The sequence below is a fragment of the Accipiter gentilis genome, chromosome Z (assembly GCF_929443795.1).
Source record: "Accipiter gentilis chromosome Z, bAccGen1.1, whole genome shotgun sequence".
Taxonomy (NCBI): Eukaryota; Metazoa; Chordata; class Aves; order Accipitriformes; family Accipitridae; genus Astur; species Astur gentilis.
This window is the reverse complement of record NC_064919.1, coordinates 22,315,161-22,335,521: the sequence shown is the minus strand read 5'-3', so window position 1 is coordinate 22,335,521 and position 20,361 is coordinate 22,315,161. Positions and strand designations below refer to the sequence as shown.

The 20,361-nt window shown below is 34.8% G+C and overlaps 1 protein-coding gene across 5 annotated transcripts in view; it reads right to left on the bottom strand.

Annotated features, from left to right (window-relative positions):
• Positions 1-3,006: 3,006 nt before the first annotated feature.
• CSNK1G3 (casein kinase 1 gamma 3) overlaps positions 3,007-20,361 on the bottom strand; it is an 87,356-nt gene continuing 70,001 nt past the window's right edge. Inside the window, exons 9-14 of one of the 5 annotated variants that reach the window (XM_049794859.1) lie at positions 19,120-19,268; positions 17,987-18,082; positions 17,204-17,299; positions 10,973-11,083; positions 8,794-8,900; positions 3,007-3,136 (exon numbers count right to left, since the gene is read on the bottom strand). In XM_049794859.1, coding sequence (XP_049650816.1) covers positions 3,082-3,136; positions 8,794-8,900; positions 10,973-11,083; positions 17,204-17,299; positions 17,987-18,082; positions 19,120-19,268 — 614 coding nt within the window. In that variant the 3' untranslated portion in view covers positions 3,007-3,081. Of the gene's footprint in view, positions 3,137-8,413; positions 8,438-8,793; positions 8,901-10,972; positions 11,084-17,203; positions 17,300-17,986; positions 18,083-19,119; positions 19,269-20,361 lie in introns of all 5 variants that reach the window. The other 4 variants (XM_049794860.1, XM_049794861.1, XM_049794862.1 and 1 more) reach the window with 4 other exon arrangements.

Here is a 20,361-nt window from a genome sequence, read left to right as displayed (position 1 = left end):
AATCCTGACACAACCAATTCTGCAATCTTCATGTTTGAAATATCCTTTAAAAAAGCTACTAAAGGCTCCTAAAAAGCTACTGAAAAATACATGAAAAACAAAATTTCTTAAGCACTCCAGTGTTAAAATTCCTAGTCTCAAAAAGAAAGTCTGAGGAAAACTTTAGTTTGAATAAAAAGAAACATGAAATTGAAAAAAATTTTCACTTGCAATAGTTCTGTAGCTCCGTAAGAACACAAGCAACTGAAAACATCTGTTTATGAAGCAAAATCCAAGGGATTTTAACTAGAAGTCTAGCAACTGATTTTGCCTACTAACATTGTTCTCAAGAAAATACGCTCTTTTTATATCATATCAAATGCTTTACAGATAAGAATAATCATCTCAAGGTTGTGACTGAAGAACTAACTATAAGTCTTCCTTTTCTAGATACCTACCTAGCAAAATTCAAGACACATTTATTGCATATGTCACAGTATCTGTAATGGCTTTTATTCTAGGTGGCACAGACTGCATAGACTTTAATCCATGGAGACCCTGAGTAGATTTCCTAGTTACAAACACATGCATTGAAATCTTTTCCCTCTATTGTTAAAACTAGGTGTATTAAAGCATATAACAATAATACCTGTTAACTAAGCAAACATGACTATAACTGTAATGTTGAGGTAGCATTTCAAGTAATATACTTTCATATTCCTTGCTGTCCAAACAGGTTAAAACTTCAGCAATTCTTAAACAGCTTCCACTATTTCATTCAAGACTGTAGGAAAGGGGGGAAAAAGGCAAGTTTTAAAAAACTATCTTTATTTTTTTGCCTTACATTTAAACAGGTATGTATTTAATTTTTAGACATCCAGCCAATGTTTACTTCATTAGTTTAGACAAGAAAAAAAAAGAATATAAATGCAGATCATATTGGCATAACCTGAACATACCCGCATCAGTACTGACCACTTTGCTTTGCTAGAAGAAAACCTTCTTCAGCATTTAAATCAAGCACTTAAAAAAAATTGCTGAAAAGCAAGTGCTGGTCATTTCAGCAAATAAACAGCTTTCATATATTCAAATATTTTAAGTCCATAATATACATACTTTCTTGTTATGTGTATGGACTTCACTTCAGGCCATACAAACAATGTACAGGTCAAAAACCTCTGAGAACAAAACTAATCAGGTATGTGAGAAATATACTTAACCACATGTACTTACAAATCTTACAAAGCAACAAAGTTGGTCAAGTTCCACAAAGAAGGATGCGTTTTCATACGAGAATTGTCAAGTAACCTACCTTCCAGCTCAAATAAAAACAAAGAAATAACTTCCATGAGTCTGATATAATCAATAACAAACTGGTGGAGTAGAAACTTATGACCTATTATACAGTATGTATTTGTAGGCCAAGTTCACTTTTTTAAAACAAAAACTTAAGATCATGAACAGTAATAATAACAAAGATCAAAGTATACATATGAGCACATAATCCAAACAACAAAACACACTTTTGGCTGTTAAGGAAAAATAAATTACAAAATACAATTAAAGCCCTTGCAATGCAATAATGAATTCAAAGGTGTGCATTTTTTTTAATATATATTTTAAATGCCACCACAAAACAGATTAAAAATAAATAAGTATACGAAAAGGGATGTATGGCTAGAAAAAAAATGCTAAATAGCTCTAGAAGAATTAAAAATAAAGGACATAATCTGAATTTTGGTCAACAAATATGTCCAGCCACTTCCATCTTTCACACCCCTTCTTCAGTAACTGACAGCTAAACATAACAAAAGCACACCTCTGTCATTATGGCTTTAAAAGAAGCATATATTTTCTGAAGAAGAAAATATAAAATGGGCTGCCTTGCCTACAGATCTGCTGGTTTGTTTATATTGCAGGCACTTCATTGGACTGTGGGGAAGTACCTGACACATCCTTGCCATCCTACTATAGTAGTGACATTACACTGAAAGACAAGAAATTTCAAGGAAAAAAAATCTCAGGAAATTTTGGGTGCTATGGGCTAGTACGGAAAGAAGGGAGAAGTCTCATTCACTTCCGTTGCACTGCAAAACATTGCATGTTCTCTAAATTAAAGAGTAAAATAATTTAGAAACAGTTCTCTAACATTACATGGCACATCCATATTTTCAAGTTAAAGATGTTGTCAATCATCAATTACCTTAGTGAACATACAGCCTTTAACACTGATTCCACTTTAACCAGATTCACATTTATTTCTTCTTTTGTAATTCCTCTGTAGATCTCTTTTGAAGATATTTCAATCTTACTAACATTACTGGAAGCACAACTTAAATCATACAAACTTCTGTATTCTTTGTACAAACACTCTTGTAATTTCTACTGTACTGCAATGCCATTGTAGGCATAACAAAAGCAGGTTTTCAAACCCTGAGGCTACTGGAAATACCTTCTGTTCATTAGTATCACCAGCATTTAAACAACTGTCAACAGTTAAATACTCCTCCTCAGTATCTCTAGACAGCGACTGTACCATGATACTATAGGCAGGGTTTAATGCTGATAAAGTTTGACTACAGTATCACCAGTAATACTGGGACAAAAGGAAAAAAAAAATCAATGTAGGTGTCACAAAAGAAATCTGTTGCGCATCTCTTCTGCATTTTGAAGGAAACTGCTTTTGATATGCTGCTATGAACTCAAACAACAGATTTATGACACCTGTCTTCAGCTAAAACACTAGCTAGTACTTCCTAGGACAGGAGAAATACTTTTCAAATTTAGTTTTGCTGAAGATACTGTTCATTTGTACCATTTCACTGGTCCATTTGTGGATGGTCAAAGCAGCACTCATGTTTGACAGAACCTTGAAGCTTTCAGAATAGATGAATGAAAAGATGGCTGCAGGAGAACCAAATCAAAGCACACAGGCATGACATTGTTTCTAATGAAGTCCTTGGAAAACATGTGGTCATTACAGAGGGGTGGGGAGGTTGTTTGGTTCTATTTTTGTTTTGGATTTGGGGTTGGTTTTTTTTTTTAAGATCACAAGACAGTAGTTGAACAAATGAGCATTTCCCATGTTCTGCTTGGTTCCAGTCATTTGTGGCATTGAATGGTTTTCCTTTTCTTCCGCTTGAAAAAACAGCAGCACCTGCAGGTGTGACATGAATTACATATGATATAAAAAGAAATCACAAACCTAAACTGTTTACCATATTTGTTTCACTTGAAGTATGTAGTTCAGGTATAGCCAGTACCTCAAGGAACACATTAAGCTCTACTGCAGGGGATTGATTTATTAGTGAAAGAAACTGAAATAGAGATATTTTTGACACATTTCACCTTCTTCTGGGAAAAAGTATCAAATGAAAAAAGCTATAATAAAAATAACTATTAAGTTTAGAGTATTGTGTAAGGGTATCAAAAACATGGGCATTATAGGCTGGCTCAAAAATGTATTTGTAAGAATAAGGAATGTTCCATTACCCGAGTACTCTTTCACATTAACTGGCAATATGTCAAATAGAAGTTTGAGCTTAAGATCACATCACTTGAACTGTGCACTCAAGATACTACTGTTGCTAATACAAGAAAACAGTTTGAGCTTCCTTTGTCACCCAGAACTTGGAAAATTCCCCAAGGCTATTCCCCAAAATATTTTAGAAGAAAATATTCACAAACAATATAAATAATGTTTTGATTCAGTGCTGTGATGATACTACTAGTGAAAGATCATAGCTTTAAGCATATTGAAGTATACTGACATTCTTCCTTCTACTTTAGTGCATGAAGTAAACTAAAATTGACAAATACTGCGAATTTCACTTAGCAAATAAAGACAATCTGAAAGTAACTGAAAAAAACACTACAAAAGGAAAAAGAATTGGAGGAAGTTAGAGATAGGTAATACAGAGGAGGACTCCAGAAGTACAGGAAGTATTTTTGAAAATAAATTAAAGAGGAAAGCAACAAATACACACAGAAACCTTTTTCATTTGCATGTAAAGTTAGCCTATTTTAAGCAACTCCCAGATCCTATCACCACCTTTAAAAAAGTAAAAAAGCATCCACTTAGTAAAGTATTCATAATTTGCAACCAGAAGTGAACATGCAACCTGTCTACATTAACAGAACGTGCCTCATGGAGTTCTGCAGTTTGGTTATTGAATTATCTCTTGCAGTGCTATATACTAAAGAGTTTTTCTTAAACTGTGAAGTACAGCAGAAGTGAAAATATAAACGTACTGCATCAATAGCCTATCAGTAAGTCTTTAAGCTCACTAAGCATTTTATGTCACTAAAATTCAAAAGGAATCCTGCTGATATAGTTTGGACTATAGGAATTGAGGAAAGCATTTGAAAACCAGGGAGAATAAGGGTTTAAAAGTAAGGTTCTACAGGGTGTGAGAACAACATCCAAAGTAAGGGGAGACAGAAGTTACCTTCTCAAAATATCCAAGGGCACCCTGTCGCTCAGTCATTGAAAAAGTAGCAGTGGGCAGAGACAGACCAGAGCTGCTCTGAGAGTTACATAAGTTTCAGTAGGAAAAAAATATTGGTTATTGACGGAGAGGAAGCCCAAAATTAAAATTCAACAGGGAAAAGTACATATATAAATATTTTTACAGCTAACAGAAATATCGTACTGTATTTATTAACTTTAAAGTACTTCTAAAAGAGACATAATTGTTTTTGAAGGCTAGTAGCCACCAACTGCAACTGAAATTTCCCCCATAACTAGTAACCCTTTTTCTTAGCATCAACCACTAACATCCATTAGCACTTAAGCTTTGAATTTATATGCAGATGCATGGAGTCCAACTTAGTTTAATCCTTCTTTCCCCCCAACCTTTCTGCAAGTATTTTATATATGTATACACAACAAACATCATATCAAAACAAAGCATTTTGGAGTGTTCCTTTCCTTTCAGTGTGAATTATCCTATGATCCTATAAATCAGGAAATCCTAACCTAGACTGTGATGGTAAATCACTTTTGTACCTGTTTCAGATTAGGAGGCATCAGAGTTAGCTTACAGAAAAATTTTGTCTCGACTCGTAGTTTTAGTATATACAGAACACAGGTTACATAAGTAACTGTAGGAAGATGGAATTGTGGCAGACGGTTAATTTATATTCTAGAAAAACAATCTAGAACTTTAACTCTTCACTGTTTAACTATATTTTGCTTATATGGAGCATGTCTCAAGTAACAGCAGATCACACTTCTTAAATGTTTAGAACTGCTTGGAGCATCTGTGTAATTCAAGGACACTTTAGGTTTTCTTGCTTTCTTTTCCAGAAAATTTTAACCCATACTTGCTACAAATCTCATACTGTTCTTTATTCCTTCTTCATAGCCTATTTAGTTTGCTACTTCTCTGTCAACCAGAGAAGGGCATCATGCAATTGGGAGTTCAAGAGTTCTATCTTCAGCCAACATAAAGCATTGCTTTTTTAATCTCCTGGTCTTCTGGAGTTTGCATAATACTATTACAAAGAGTACAGTTTCTATTAACAGGTTTGTTGTTTGTTTGTTTAAATTATAGGAACTACTCAACTGTATTCTAGTTCAGGGAATTTCACAAAATGCTGAAGACTGTTATTTGTGGGAAAATAAATCCCTTATTAATACATATCTAAAAAGTGTTAAAGGAATGCAAATTCCATAGAGGATTGTAAACCACAGGACTGACTTAAATATACATTTCAGTAAGTTTCCATCAGCCTCGAAGTGCTAGACATGTCAAATCTTCCAAGGCCAAACAGATGTCATTTTGAAATATATGCACATTTACATGGGAGTGAGACAGGTCAGACAACACTGTCTGATAATAAATTTTATGAAAGAAACATAACCCTGAGATTAGAGATCCATAGTGCATAATGTCTTGAAGAGTATAATTTATAACAGATACGCAGACATGTTCCTAAGAACACTGTCACTAGAGGGTGTCATTATCACTTATATATATATATTATACTGCTTGAAGCCATATTTAAAGCTGCAGATATGGGCAATATTAATGAGTATTAAACCACAAATTTACCATATTATCCAATATGCATGCAAAATGCATAAGAATAGATACGCTTTGAAAATTTCTGATTTTAGGAAAGGAACTAACTTTCTTTTTAAAGAAAGCATTTAATGACTGCTAACCTTTCTCTGTAGAGTATAAAACTTTTCCATAGCAGTATAATACCGATTTATGAAACTCAAGAAACAACTTACTTTTCCTGTACAATCTAAGTGACCTTTCAGATATTATTTAAGGTAGCAATCTCAGTTGGTAACAAACATTTTTGTCCTACTTAAAACATTATCATACTTTTTTTTGTTAAACACCCTCTACCACTTGAGCAGTCCCTCGGCACAACATGCTAAAGCAACTTTAGTTGTCATTTGTGTTTAGATAGCTATGGTTTGTATTTGTCATCAAGCATGTGGCAGCACTCATTGCATAAACAGCAGGATTTTTGAGATGTTTAAAGTGGCAAAAAAAAATATGCAAGATGCAAAAAGGATAGATCACATCATCTTCTGTTTGCCCTTCTCTATCCTCCCATGGCAGAACCCCTTGGTTATCTAAATTACACATGCTTCATAGAAGTAATTGTTCTGATGGCTAGCAAAGAGTTAAGGAAAGAATGGCTAATTGCTCAGTAATACCTGAAAGACCCACCTGTAGCAGATAAGATCTACAAGTGCCAGGACAGAACAGTGATCAGATTAGTTTTCTCCCTGCTTTACAATTCCAATAAGTAACAACTGAAATAGGGCTGAAAGCTACTTTTCTAAACAAACAAAAAACCACAAAACACCACCCCCCAACCAAACCAAACCAAAACCAAAACACCAAAAAACCCAAAACCTAACACCCACTGCTAAGTCATGCTTGCTGCACATGCTTGCTGCACAGCAATACCTGAGGAGCCTGAAGATGACAAGGCATAAGATTTAGAATATATACTGCATGTTTGATATATATTTATGTACTCACTATGGACATGTTGGATGAATGTCCCAAAACAATAAAATGCTTACTGAAAAAAATCCTTATCCTGTCTGATTTACAGAATCCCACTGAAATTTTAACAGGAGATCTAATATTCAGCTAAACAATATTTTTGTTCATAGTTAAAATCAGACATAAGGCACCCTTTCTTCAATCTTTAAAAAAAAGATATGGTCATGCTAAGCGTCCAAAACTTGAAAACATCTAGAACAGAGTGAAGTGTTTCTAAAAATTATTCAAGCTTGTCTCAGAGTACGAGGAAATATTAAAACAGAAGATATCAGCAAGTGAGGTTAACTCTGTTGATATTTTCAGATGGAGAAAAGATTATGAAAGAGGCACAAAGTGACAGTCTTTGATAAAACAATGTCTCCTTAAAAACAAAAATGTCTGTATCACTGAACTCTTGCCAGAATAATAATAATACAGTACTCTGCACAGATGGCAGATAAAGAACCATCTCAGTGCTAGTGCACAAGTGTGGCACAATAGACACTTCCATTCACAATTTTTAACTACACAGGCACATAAATCTCATACCAAAACCAGAACCTGTAGAATAATCACTTCAAGAAAAAAAATTGTACTTTGAGAAATTTCCCCTTATCTAAAACTTAAAAAGTGGGTCCTACAAGAATTACTAGTATTAAAGAATTTTTACTGGATTTTTCTGCTACTAATGTATCCTTCATACTTCACTGCCTCTATTTTATGATAAACTGGATCCATACCCTTATAAAATCCTATTCCAACCATGATTATAAAAGAAAACATGTTGGAAGTTAACGCCTTCGGCTATCAAGAATATTTTTCTGTACTATTTTGCAAATCTGCCTTTACTACTCAAATATAGATACATTAGTTGTCGATCCCACATAAACAGAACATAATATTTTCCCCTTTCATTACACTGTAACTTTACGGAACTCTGAAGTTATGTTTTAGTAATTAGTTAGCAGGTTGTCAAAGACTAAGACTCTGGTAAATACTATGTTTACAGTCATAACGGGCAAAGTTCAAGTATTTGCTAGCATTTATTACTTGTTCATGTAAGTAAGTTATTTTCTAGATGTTAAAATACTAGCTGAATGCTACATAATCCGAAAAGAATGTTTTCCTCTCTAAAACAGGATAGCAAGTAAGAAAAAAAAATTCTACTACCCACTGAAAAGGATTATATAAAGTACACCACAGACTACACAACTTAGAAGCAAGCAAGATTTGAAGCAGGCAAAATAGCTCCTGATGGTGGCTGTTTGTAAAAACAGTTACTTGTTTCACAATATTAAAACATGTTTTGTGATTTCCAAATGGACTTGTTGTTTTAAAGTTCTCTGAAATTAGTTTTAAACCAAAAACCAAGAACGAAGCCCCTAGGGCTATTTGCCTGCCTGTGCTGTAGAACTCACCACATGTTCAACACTTTCTGGCAGCTATACAGAGAGTAAGGGGAAAAAAAGAGAATCAGAATACCACACAGAGAAAGCATTTTACATCTTTCATACATAACTTTTGGTAGTCAGAACACTATCTTAAAATAAATATTACGGAATTAGTTGAAATATAAAAAATGCATGCACTTCCCTAGTATAGAGATGTGTTATTGAGGGCTTAGCCTAAAAAGCACAAGCTATAGAAAGTCTTAAAGCCAAAATTAAGTATAGCACTATAGTTTTGCCCATCACCAGTGGCTATTCAGTTTAGACAATATTTTTTGAGTAACTACACAAGAAAAATTTTGAAGTAGCTGAGCACACAAGATCCAAAGAATATAAAAAGACAGACATACTTAGATTCATCTGTTACTTCTGCTTCTGCAGGAGCTGTGATGGGTGCATTCGAACAGCCTGCAGTTGCGTCATCTGCGTTCAGTTCTCCATTTGTTGAACTTACTACCTGAAATCACCAGAAATACCTGAAATTATGCTAGTGTCAGACATACATTCGTCAATTCCTAAAGTTACAATACATCTTCAAAAATCAGTAATTTTTGTTAATTCCATAATTCTTTTTATTCTAACAATAGTATCTTCCAGGTTTTATCCCTGCATCCCTGCGCTCCTGCCTTTTTCTTTTCTTATCTACTAGTGGAACTGACATCTACATGACAGACTCAAAGTGAGCAGACTGTAAGCAAAGCAATTCTGCTGATCAGGTTTGCTTATCTCCCTCGTGTTTCTTCAGAGCCTTAAGGGAAAGCACTAACCCATTTACTGATACCAATTCAGTCAGTCTTACCCTATTCTCTGCTTCTTTAGCGTATTTAAGCTCCTTGGCTTCCTTCTTCATGTGGCCTGATCTAGTTGTATCTCAAGAAGTATTCACCAGAAGAGGGGAAAACTAAGACATTTTTTAGACCTAAAAGTGTAGGTGGTGTTTGGTTTTCACTCTTAGAGCACGAGAGCACTTACTGCCATTAAACAAAAAACAAACAAACAAAAAAATCAGTAATCTTCCCTCCCATTAATTTACTCTCAAACTCCCTTTGTAAATTCTTGAGCCACCAGGACAGTTCTGGTTCTCTGGGAATGTTTGTTCTGACTTTAATCCAAAGGGAACCCAATATTCTCTCTTGGTTCCTGTCAGCTTCCCTGCATGACAAATGGCGCTATTCCAGATGCCCTGAAGATGGTTAACTGGCTACAGACAAGGGTGTATCTGGTCAGTGCAGCTGACAGTGCTAACTGACCCATTAAGGTATCAAGAGGTCTGCTAGCTCCAAAGTAGCAGCAAATGCTTGGCCAAGCAACATTGCACAAAAATATCTAAGAGTCTGCAGAAAACATCTGTAAAACATAATCAGCTACAGGGAATTGGATCAATAGTAGTTCATAGTTCAAGATTCTTACCAGCTGTTGCCTGAAGGTCAGAGATTAAGGTAGAAAAAAGCAGAGGGAAGGAAAGTCATCATCATAATGGTACTATTCCCCTCACCCTCCCAAGCTCTCCTCTTAATGTAGCACTTGCATCTCATCTGTTTATAACCAAAGCTAATAGCCTTGCCTATTGAGGTTTGCTTTGTGGTTCCTATTGTAACTAAGTACAGAGCTTCAGAAGTTTGCTGAACTTAAGCCATTTTCCATGCCATGTGCCTACATCAGGCTGAGTTTTCTTCTTTTAAGAGTTTTACTAAAATAGGAACCACTGCCAAAAACACCCAGCAGCCGAATAATAAAACAAAAGGAAAGATGTCTGAAATTGCAAGAATCTAATTAGTTAAATTTTGGTCAATATAACTGAAGGAATTTATTTCTGTGATGACAGGTAAGTCAGTGGCATTTCAACCAGGTGGCTTAAGCTTTGTTTCATATCATTGGGGATAGCAGAAGCACAAAACATTCAATGACAGAAATAGGTAGGAACCATACTTTTTAACAAATCATACGTCAGTGAGTCAGGCTTCTTAAACTGAACATCCTGGATTAAATTTTTTTTTTTTTACAAGTATCTTAATATTTGTGGTCATCACTGTCCATATTTACTGGTAAGGGGAAATGGTATGATCCCAACCATCTCACCAGGTATCTTACTGTGCAGATAATTTCATTGCTTCCTGTGAAATATTCAGTTGTAACAGTGATAAACAGAGCAGAAACAGGTTGTGTTTGCATGGGAAGTACTTGCTAAATAAGACAGGATCATTCATGAAAATGCAAGGGTAAAAAAATTTGCTCAACTTGTCCACCAAATGAGCTTTGGATCCAAAGGATCCAAACCATAACTACATAACTAATCACAGCTACAGCCTGCACTAACCCATATAAAGCAAAGCCACCCAATTAAGATCATAGTCAAGCTCGCCTGCAGTCTTAATCATTCAGGATTTCTGCTCCACGTTCTAAACTTAAAATGAACTTCACTGAAGACATCCTCAAACCTGTACTCAAGGTTTAGTGACATAGGTTGATCAAAAACAGAAGCCTTTGCCTTCAGGGTAGGGTACATCAAGAAACAAGACAGGTATATACCCCTTTCTGGATTGGAAGCAAGCTCATACACCTTAGCATTCCTGACTGTTGTAAAGAACAGGTGACACTTTGCACAGGTATTTGCAAGAACTCCTGTTTTCTTCTCTTTTCCTACAAAAAGCAAATGAAAATATTTATGACTTTTACTCAAATATCAACACATTGTCCAGTTCTAGCATCTATGGAGCTTTCACATGGCATTCTCCTTCATGCTTCTTTCCCAGAAGTGCCTGTTCAATGATTCACCTCTATCTTCTTGGACCGCAGGTTCAAAAAAAAAAGGGGGGGATCAAACTCAAGCATGTACACATGCTTCATTTGAACTGGAAAACATAGAATCATAAAATGGTTTGGGTTGGAAGAGACCTTAAAGACCAGCTAGTTCCAATCCCCCTGACTATGGACAGGGACACCTTCTACTAGACCAGGTTGCTCAAAGCTCCATCCAACCTGGCCTTGAACACTTCCAGGGATGGGGCATCCACAACTTCCCTCGCAACCTGTTCCAGTGCCTCACCACCCTCATGGAAGTAGATACCTGAAAATCCTTCTTATATTAATAATCTAGTTATGAATATAATTTTTCAACAATAGGTTGAAAAAATCCATCTTTCCCTTCTGATGTATAACAAAGTCAGGAGAAAGTGAAAACATTTTGATAGGAACAAAACTGTATCTAAGCACATTTTTAACACCGCTAGAGGAAGTGTATTTTGGAGAGGCAGGCAGATCAGCAAAAAAAGGTTTGCTACTCTGGTTCGAGACTCAGGGTTCCTGTCAGCCTTTGTCAACAACTCTCTTCTGGTTTCTTTGGAGCCTCTTCTGGCATTAGTTAAAAGAACACCTGCAAGATTTGAGCAACTCATTAAAACAAAAAACCTCCTAGTTTATGACAGGTTTGTTTTGTTTTGTTTTAAATCACAGTTCAGTCATACTAATCTAAGCTGACTTTACTTTTAAAGTAGCAATAACAATCTTCTGCTTGGGTCAATGCACTGCCATATGGTAACAAAGAACAAAGCTTATTTCACAGTTTCCTAATACATTTATATGCCTATTAAAAAGGAAGCAGAGAAGCTGTAACAACCTGTTCAGGGATTCTTCTGTTGAAATTCTTCAAACTGACTTCAAAACTGAATAATATTTTTTGACAGTGGTTTCCTTCAGTAGGAGAAGTCTTTATTTTGAAGACAGCATTTGTTCTAGGGTGCTTTTTTATTAATTTAAGAAAGTTTCTGTAAGAAACTTAGACACAAACTTTGTAGAAACCTTCACAGCAGATAGCAGAAGACTGTCCTGCCTCACTGTGGTTGATCTCTACCAAAGAGATAGAGATCAAGGAGAAAGAGACCTCAGTCCTTCCCATATACATACAGCAGACACATCCACCAAATACACAACCAAATACAACCGAGTATAACTGCCTGTTGCATGGCTTAGTTTAGATGGTAGGAGAATGAACTTCACCTTTCTGGGAAGAGTTGTGACCTCTGAAAGCATAAGTGAACCAAAGGGTATTGGTACTCTGAAAAACAGCATCAGTCATGCTTCTCCAGAATCACAAATGCCCTGAGTTTCACTCTAGTCTACTACTGCTGAAAACAGCTCTAGGAATGGTCTAAGATGAAGAACCAACAATTAATACACCTGCAACAGAGCAAAATATATACCTTAAAAAAACCAAAATAAATAACAAAGAATCATTTAAAGGAGCACAAAAGATAAGCAGGAGTGCTTCAGTTCCAGTATCAGCAAGGCTATAACTGTATGATCTTACAATCATAAGTTCCATACCTTGATGAAATAACCTACAGCACCAGAAGTTAATTCCCTGTGACATCAATAAAGTATTCTGCAATCTGATCAAAACTGCATTTCATAGAAGACCGAAAATGCAGAGTAAATGAAGCAGTGTTAACACTTGTACAATCCTGATCCTGAAGCATATGGGCTTAAGGTAGACCAACCATTAGACTTCTCTGTCTCAGACTACATGCCAATCGTCTCAAAAAATCAGCACAACTTACACAGAAAGATATGGGAATATAACAAAATTGAACAAGAATCAGTCACCTGGAAGACAGCATATGCACTGAAGTTGGGGTACACCAAATGCTGTAGCGAGGATGTACCACAAATACGGCACAAAGAAGATTCATCATAGTGGATCCACATAAAAAGCTAAAATTTTATGAAAGGAGAGAGAAGAACCAATACACAAAACTAATAGTGCTTAAAGAGAAACTTTTAATTTCATTTCTCTACTTATGACTGCAGTTGAACTGGATTTCCTCAGTAGCCTGATGAAAGATGGGAGGCACAATTCATTTCTTAGATTTGTATACAAATGTAGTGAAAAAATGTGGATATTCAAGTTACATTTTTGCACCTAAAAATTCTGTTAACAAGAAGTACATGAACATTTTTCCATGAATAGTCACAGAATTAGGTTTCTGAAAACTAATATTTTAAAATAAATTTCAAATTAGAAGTGTTTCAATGTTGAAGATTAACCTAAGCTACTTACCTATATACACATTGGGGATTAACCACTAAACTGAAAATCTAAAACAACTTCAAGCATTTTGATAACAGATCTCACCTTGTTTTAAATTTAGTTCCTTCAAATTTAATCAGTTCTTTAAAAGTTTAATTTGAAGAGCATATATATAAAGAAGCATATGTATCACATTGGCTATTTCTTGCTCCCTCAAAGCCATAAGGCAAACAAACTTAAAGTACTAGACCCACTACCTAATAATGAGATATATTAATTGTGGATCAGATTAGTTTTAGATATATGGTCCTCTAGAAGCTTGATAAAGGCCAGTTATAATAAGACAAAGTTAAGCCTGAATACCAATATTCCAAATGGTAACAATAAATCTTAAGGCTATCCCCATGCTTTGCTTTGGATTGGTATGTAACCTAATCCTTTACTTGCCATGTTCAAAAATCAGTCAGAAAGTCTCTCATAAAACAAATTTTTCTCATTTTCCTGCTTATAATCACAACAAGGAATTGCAGAAATTTGAAAGAGACATAGAAAATAATCCTTCATTTCATAACCAATCTCAAGTAACTGACTTCTCCAATCTTCAAAATATAAAGCCAGCCTTCGTGCCTAAGAAATTTTTTAGTGATATTACAGAATGCTGTATTTTACTTTCAAAAAGCTTCCACTTAAAAGAATAGAAAAAATTCACACTATTTTTTTTAATTCACAAAAGCTTAGGGATATTGATTTGTTTCATCTAACACATTGCTATCTTGACTTCTTGATGGAGAGTTGTCTTGCAACTCAAAACTACTTACATCAAATATCTAACCTTTCAAGCAGTTCCTAAGCACCTTTCAAGACCTATGGCACTTCACTGGGAACTCTTTAAACCTGATCTTTTAATGTAACCTGCTTTTAAAGAATTTCCAAATGGGAAAACAGAAAAAGAATGGATAAGAGGAAGAAGACCAGCTAGCAAGTGATAAAAACCTAATGAACAGATTAGTACAGTCTTTATGAGTTCATAACCAGTTTGCAGTTCATGCAGAGAAGGAAACAATTCAGTGTTGTACAACTGACATTTCTGGAACTGAGGCAAACATAAAAATAAAGACACAGGAAGTTGCTGAATGAATTGCTGGAAGTACAAGTTACACTCATTAATAAGGCTACAAAAACTAGAAAGGTGGACTGCCACACTACAGCTTTTTATCTTATTAAAAATGGAGATAAGTGGCAGAAGGGATGTGAACTGTTTCTAGACATCTTCCCTTTACAACTCAATTTACTAATAGTATTAGAACTTTAAACATGAACTGATGCTACAAAGTAAAATTAGACATGATTAAGCACTTTGGTATATCTCTAACATGGGCATAGAGAGTCTGGGATAACTTAATACAAAACCCAGAATGATTACTATTAGTGAAAAGACCATGTAGGACCTGAATGTTTCCCACTTGAACATCATTATTAAGAGCATAAAAATACATACTAACATAAAAATACACACATACCAACATTCAGCTCACTTGAATTTAATATGTCACAGTGAAGAATCACTAACACATTTTAAGTCTTCTACAAAAGGATCTGAGAGATGACATCAGCAGTAGTATTACAGATGACCAATAGCAGTGACGTAAAAAACATTCCACTGTCACTTTAAAATAAAATTATCTGCCAGATTTTCATATCTTGCGGAAAAACAGATAATTCAGCATAAAACATCTCAAAGATGAGCAATGACTTGCTAATGTCACAGAAAAAATAAATGTTATGTTTCATACCTCAGACTCGACTCTCCCTTGAGCAATTACCTGTAGCACTTTTAGAACTTGTCTCCTTGGGAGCAATTAGGAATCCAGCTAACCTATCTAGCTAATCATCCAACTTAATAGCATGATTCAGTTAGTATCACTACAACAAAGGGGTATTTGACAACAGTCAAGGGCTCAAACTTCAAAACAAAACTGAAGATGTTATGTAGTTTTACAAGTGCTTTTAATGAGAAAGCATGACCACTCCACATTAAAAAGCAACCCAATTAAGCTGGCTTGAAAATACCCTTCTGTACAACACTTGATCTTCAAAGACAGACCAAATGGCTGCAGTTTTCCACACAGCCCTTTTTACAAGGCAACTGTTTAGTTCCAACTGATCTAAGTGATCTGAACTCAGAATGCCTATATCCTTTGGAAAAAAAAAAAAAGGGAAGAACATTATATTAACAGAAAGGAGTTCTACTGGTATCTCCTAGAACATGTTCTCCCTGCCACCAAAGGGTATGTAATGCATATTACAATGGAATGAAACCTCTTCCAGTTGTTACATTTTTACCTGAGAAAGAATAAAAAGTTTCTTAAGTGCTGCGATAGCTAAGAGAGTGATACTATATACAAGTTGAAAGTTCTACTAACTGGAATTTAACAAGTTAAATATGTATTTTTCTAACCTAAAAAATAAAATTCAAAAAATAAGAAATATAATGATTTGAGGAGATACAATTTCAAATCCAATTTTGATTCCACATTACCATACTGTTCTTAAAAGGTAAATGACTACTTTTAAAACTAATGTTATTGAGAGAATTTTTGCAATTCAAGTTAAGTATACAGGTACAGTTTTAAAAATATTTGTTATTGAGAAGCATAGAACAATTTTTAAACTTCTCCTGAAACACAGTGATAATTATCATCTACTAGTTTTTCTTACATGAAACGACAGTAGTTTCTAAAGCAGCAAAACTTAGAGAATGTTAAATTTGAATTGAGTTGCAAAGCATTTAAAGAAGATACAGAATTATCACACTGGTGATACTACAGCACTGTTTTCTCTACCCTGGACTTCTCATTCTTTCTTCAGGCATTGACAATTTTTTTCCAAAACAAAACTTCAGAAGATATATATGTAACTTAGATTGTCAGAATCAAAAATGCAGCAGACAAAAAAATATTTTTTTCCCCCCAGATAACACTTTACAAAGCTAAATTATTTTCATGTTAGACTGAAAACTTGAAACCTCATATAGACTTTGCAGCTGGCATTTTGAATCCTTCTGTATTAAATTTAGATTTTTTTATGTTTTTTTTCCCAATGAACTTGCCACTAAATATATTCACCGAAAAGTGAACACTGAAAAGTAAAATTAAGAGCAAACCAGGAAAAAAGCTCCTTGAAGATGAAATAAACTAATAAGAAAGGAAAGATTGTTGGGTTCTACTCATTTTTCTACTGGTAAGTGTGAAGTACTGCCCTGGGAAACATTCCTTTAGTCAACTATTGTTTGAAAAAAAGTAGTAAAGTTAAACAAAAATCACTACTTAAAACTTTCATTTGAAGTTTGCTTAAGGAACATAAACCATGACTTGAACAACACTGAGTTCAGTCAATATTGCTTTAGTTGCTAATACAACTAAATAACACATCGAAAGTCTAAACTTCAGTTGTTTGCACTGATGTTAAGTGTATATTCCCTCAAAAAGAGAGAGAGTTTCATTGTTTTAGGCTTTCACTAAGAAACATGTAGCAGAAATTCCACATACAAGAAGATCCATAGTTTTCTGAAACTGTTTTAATTTCAGTTTGGCAACTGTGAAGTAGGGATTAATAGGAACATTCTGAACATTACTGGAAAGTGAACTTAATGTGAAAACAGGAATCATGTGAGGCACTACACGAAACTAGTATTATGTAATGCAAAGTGACTGATCACGCAAAGCAGAATATACCTGTACTGAGCCACCATGTCTGTCAGCTGCTAGGTGAGCCCTCAAATGATGTGGATTGGCTTGCTGTGAGTCCCAAGCTGCCCTATGGTCTGTTGACTATCATTTGTGAATGCATTAGGAATATATGCAAAAAAAGAAATAAAAATTCCAAAAATGAACAATTCATTCTTTAATTACTACATATTATTTTTTAACAAGCACAGAAGCACTATATACTCACTTCCTCTATAGGTTGTATATCAACATTATCTGCATACTTACATTTGCCTACACGTACATTTTCATAGAGAACTAAAGTAGCCAAAACTCAAAATTCCTAGTAAGAAACAAAGTCCACCAACACAACCCTGTAACTTAGCTTAGGTAAATGGACACAGGTCTAAATTCCTGAAGTTTTTACCACCTTGGTAATTATCCTGGTTTAAAAAAACAAAAGTGAAAATGCTATACATAGATGTTAGAACCCAAATAGATGATATAGCATATGGGGAAGAGACAGTGGTTAAAAAAGAGAACTAAAAAAAATTTGAATAAGTATCAGCAGAGAGAAAATTCACTACTGATGTAAGCTATGTTATATCATAGCGTAAAACAAGCAACCTTTTAGGACATTTTAAGGTCTACAGATGTAGGAATGCATTAACAAGGATATACTTAAACCAAAAAAAACCAAAGAAAACCTGGAGTGTATTTTATTTTGGAGTTCTAATAAAAGCAACAACATAGCACAGATCATTAGACAAAAGACAAAGTAATGCTGATAATCTCATATGAGCAGTTTACCTCATTTTTTGATTGTTGCATTTTATCTCTGTGCTGATATGCTTCTCTGTTTGAAGACAGTGCAGGATCTGAATGTATTGAACCCACTGGAGTAGGCTACAAATACAAATAATATGTAGCAACTAGTAAAAAAAATAAATTTCTAAGTCTTGCCAGGAGTTATTGGTCTGTAGTAGAAATTAATCTTTAAATCTGACAGTTTCCCATAACCCAAAACCACCAAATTAAAGCAAAAGCTTCACTAGATATTTATTCATATCAAAGAGTAAAAAAGGCAAACCAAGACTTACACAATTTAATGAAGTAGCAATTCTAAGTATTATGAGACACTAATTTTCTGAAAGACTTCAGGCTGATACTTTCTGCAGTTAGCAGTTAGGACATTCTGATGAAAGCCTGAAGAAAGGCTTAAAATAATTTTTAATGCTAAACACTGAAAAAAGATTTAGCAATAAAATACTATGATTCTTTCAGAGAGTGACATATAGAACTTGAGGGTAAAATGTATAATCTGAAATTGTCCAACACACACTATCCCTTCCCTACTTATTAAAAAGAAGCAATGAAACATTTGAGGTGCTGAAAAATTCACCTTCTACCCTTTCTTTAAAGAACATAAATACAGTATTTTCTGTAACTTTAGATGCACTGTGATGGAAATTGATATTCTGCATCATATTTCATTAGAATAAAGCATATAGACAGTTTCTTCATAACAAACTTAAATATCTGGAGTATAACTCAGATGCAGGGAAGTGATTGCTCTACATTTTAAAAATACTGGGAGTAAGAAAGTCCCCAAAGCAAGAAAATACATGCAATAATGACAATCACCTGCAAAGTTTTAAACGCCTTCTTGAACTCAAAACCCAGTTTGTATTCTTACAACCTCGTTTTGGATTGAACAGAGATTTACTTTAATATTAAAAGTACATGTTTGGAAAGAGACTCAGTATGAAATATCTCAAGCCAAAAGGTAATGTTTGAAAATGCATCTGAAAATTGGTTTGTAATAGCAGCTGTTCACAACAAATAGCAGCCATAAGATGCACATGTATTCTGAAACTAACAGTGGCTCAAAACTGATCACACAAAAAAATCCAGGATATTACTAATAACTTAATTGTACTCACCAACTGTTTGCCAATCCAGTCATATTCATAATCAAACATACAGCCTGTCCGATCAAGTAAGCCTGTGAAAAGCTTTCTTAAGTAGTCATAGTCCGGCTTTTCAAAAAAATCTAGGCTTCTTACATAATGTAGGTATGTAGCCATTTCCTCTATATAAATAAGAAATATACATAATTGCCTTCTTGTTTTATTGGCACTCAAAAAACAGTACTTATTACATATTAAAGCATTCTACCTCTTCACCATAAAACCTGAGCAGTTGTTCACAATGAATCTGTAAATTACCAGGAAGTTACTTAATAGTAATAATATCCTTCAAGATATACTGCTATATTCTAAAGATATCCTACCACGTCACCCTCCATTAATTTTCCCTTTACATTACCTATCAACATCTTCCATCCAACCTTCCAATCCTGATGCAGTGTGCCAAAAAAGTGGGGAGATAAATGCCTCTACTTCTCAATTTTTATTTTTGTTTTTTTCAATTAACTGTACAAAGACAAGCCTAAGGAAAGGTAAAATAGGGGGTATTATGAATGTACAAGGCAGAATATGTCTCAAAGAACACCTGTTACTGGAACATAACCTTCCTTCCTTTAAGAGAAGATCCACATGTATGTTCTAAAGCAGGCAACTCCAATTCTCCTGACAAAAAATACTTGGTATAGGGTCTGTTGAGCTGTAACTGTAGTAGGAGTATGGAAGTGCAACAGCACTGAACGTTTCAGGCATCAAGTTACATAAAGATATGGAGCAGAACTGGTACATACCCTGAACAGAAACACTGCACAGAAGTACTAAGGTTACCTGGGCTCTTGTAGAATAACTTCTGACCAGTGTCAGTTTAATATCACTGTTTAAATACCTGATCACTGTCAACAAACAATGGAGATTCATTTGGGAAGACATTACATGAAAATTAAGATTCTCCCAGTAGTGGAGACAACCAGGGAGATTTCTGAAAGGGCCTGGACCTGTAAAGATAAAAGGAAAGAGCTTTCCTAGTCATTAAAGGGTATGAAGTAGAGACTGAGCACTAGCGGCCAGAAGCTTCTAGTTAACACAAGAGTTCCAGCACAAATCTCTTGGCAAGTGAGTAGAGCATACAAAAGTCCCATTCCCGATAACGAGTTTAAGCCATGAAAAGCTTCTGAGACAATAACTGTAAGGAACAAGCACCCTTATGGACAGAAGACTACAAGAACCCAAGGGCTGAAAGGGAGGACCCATGAACATCTG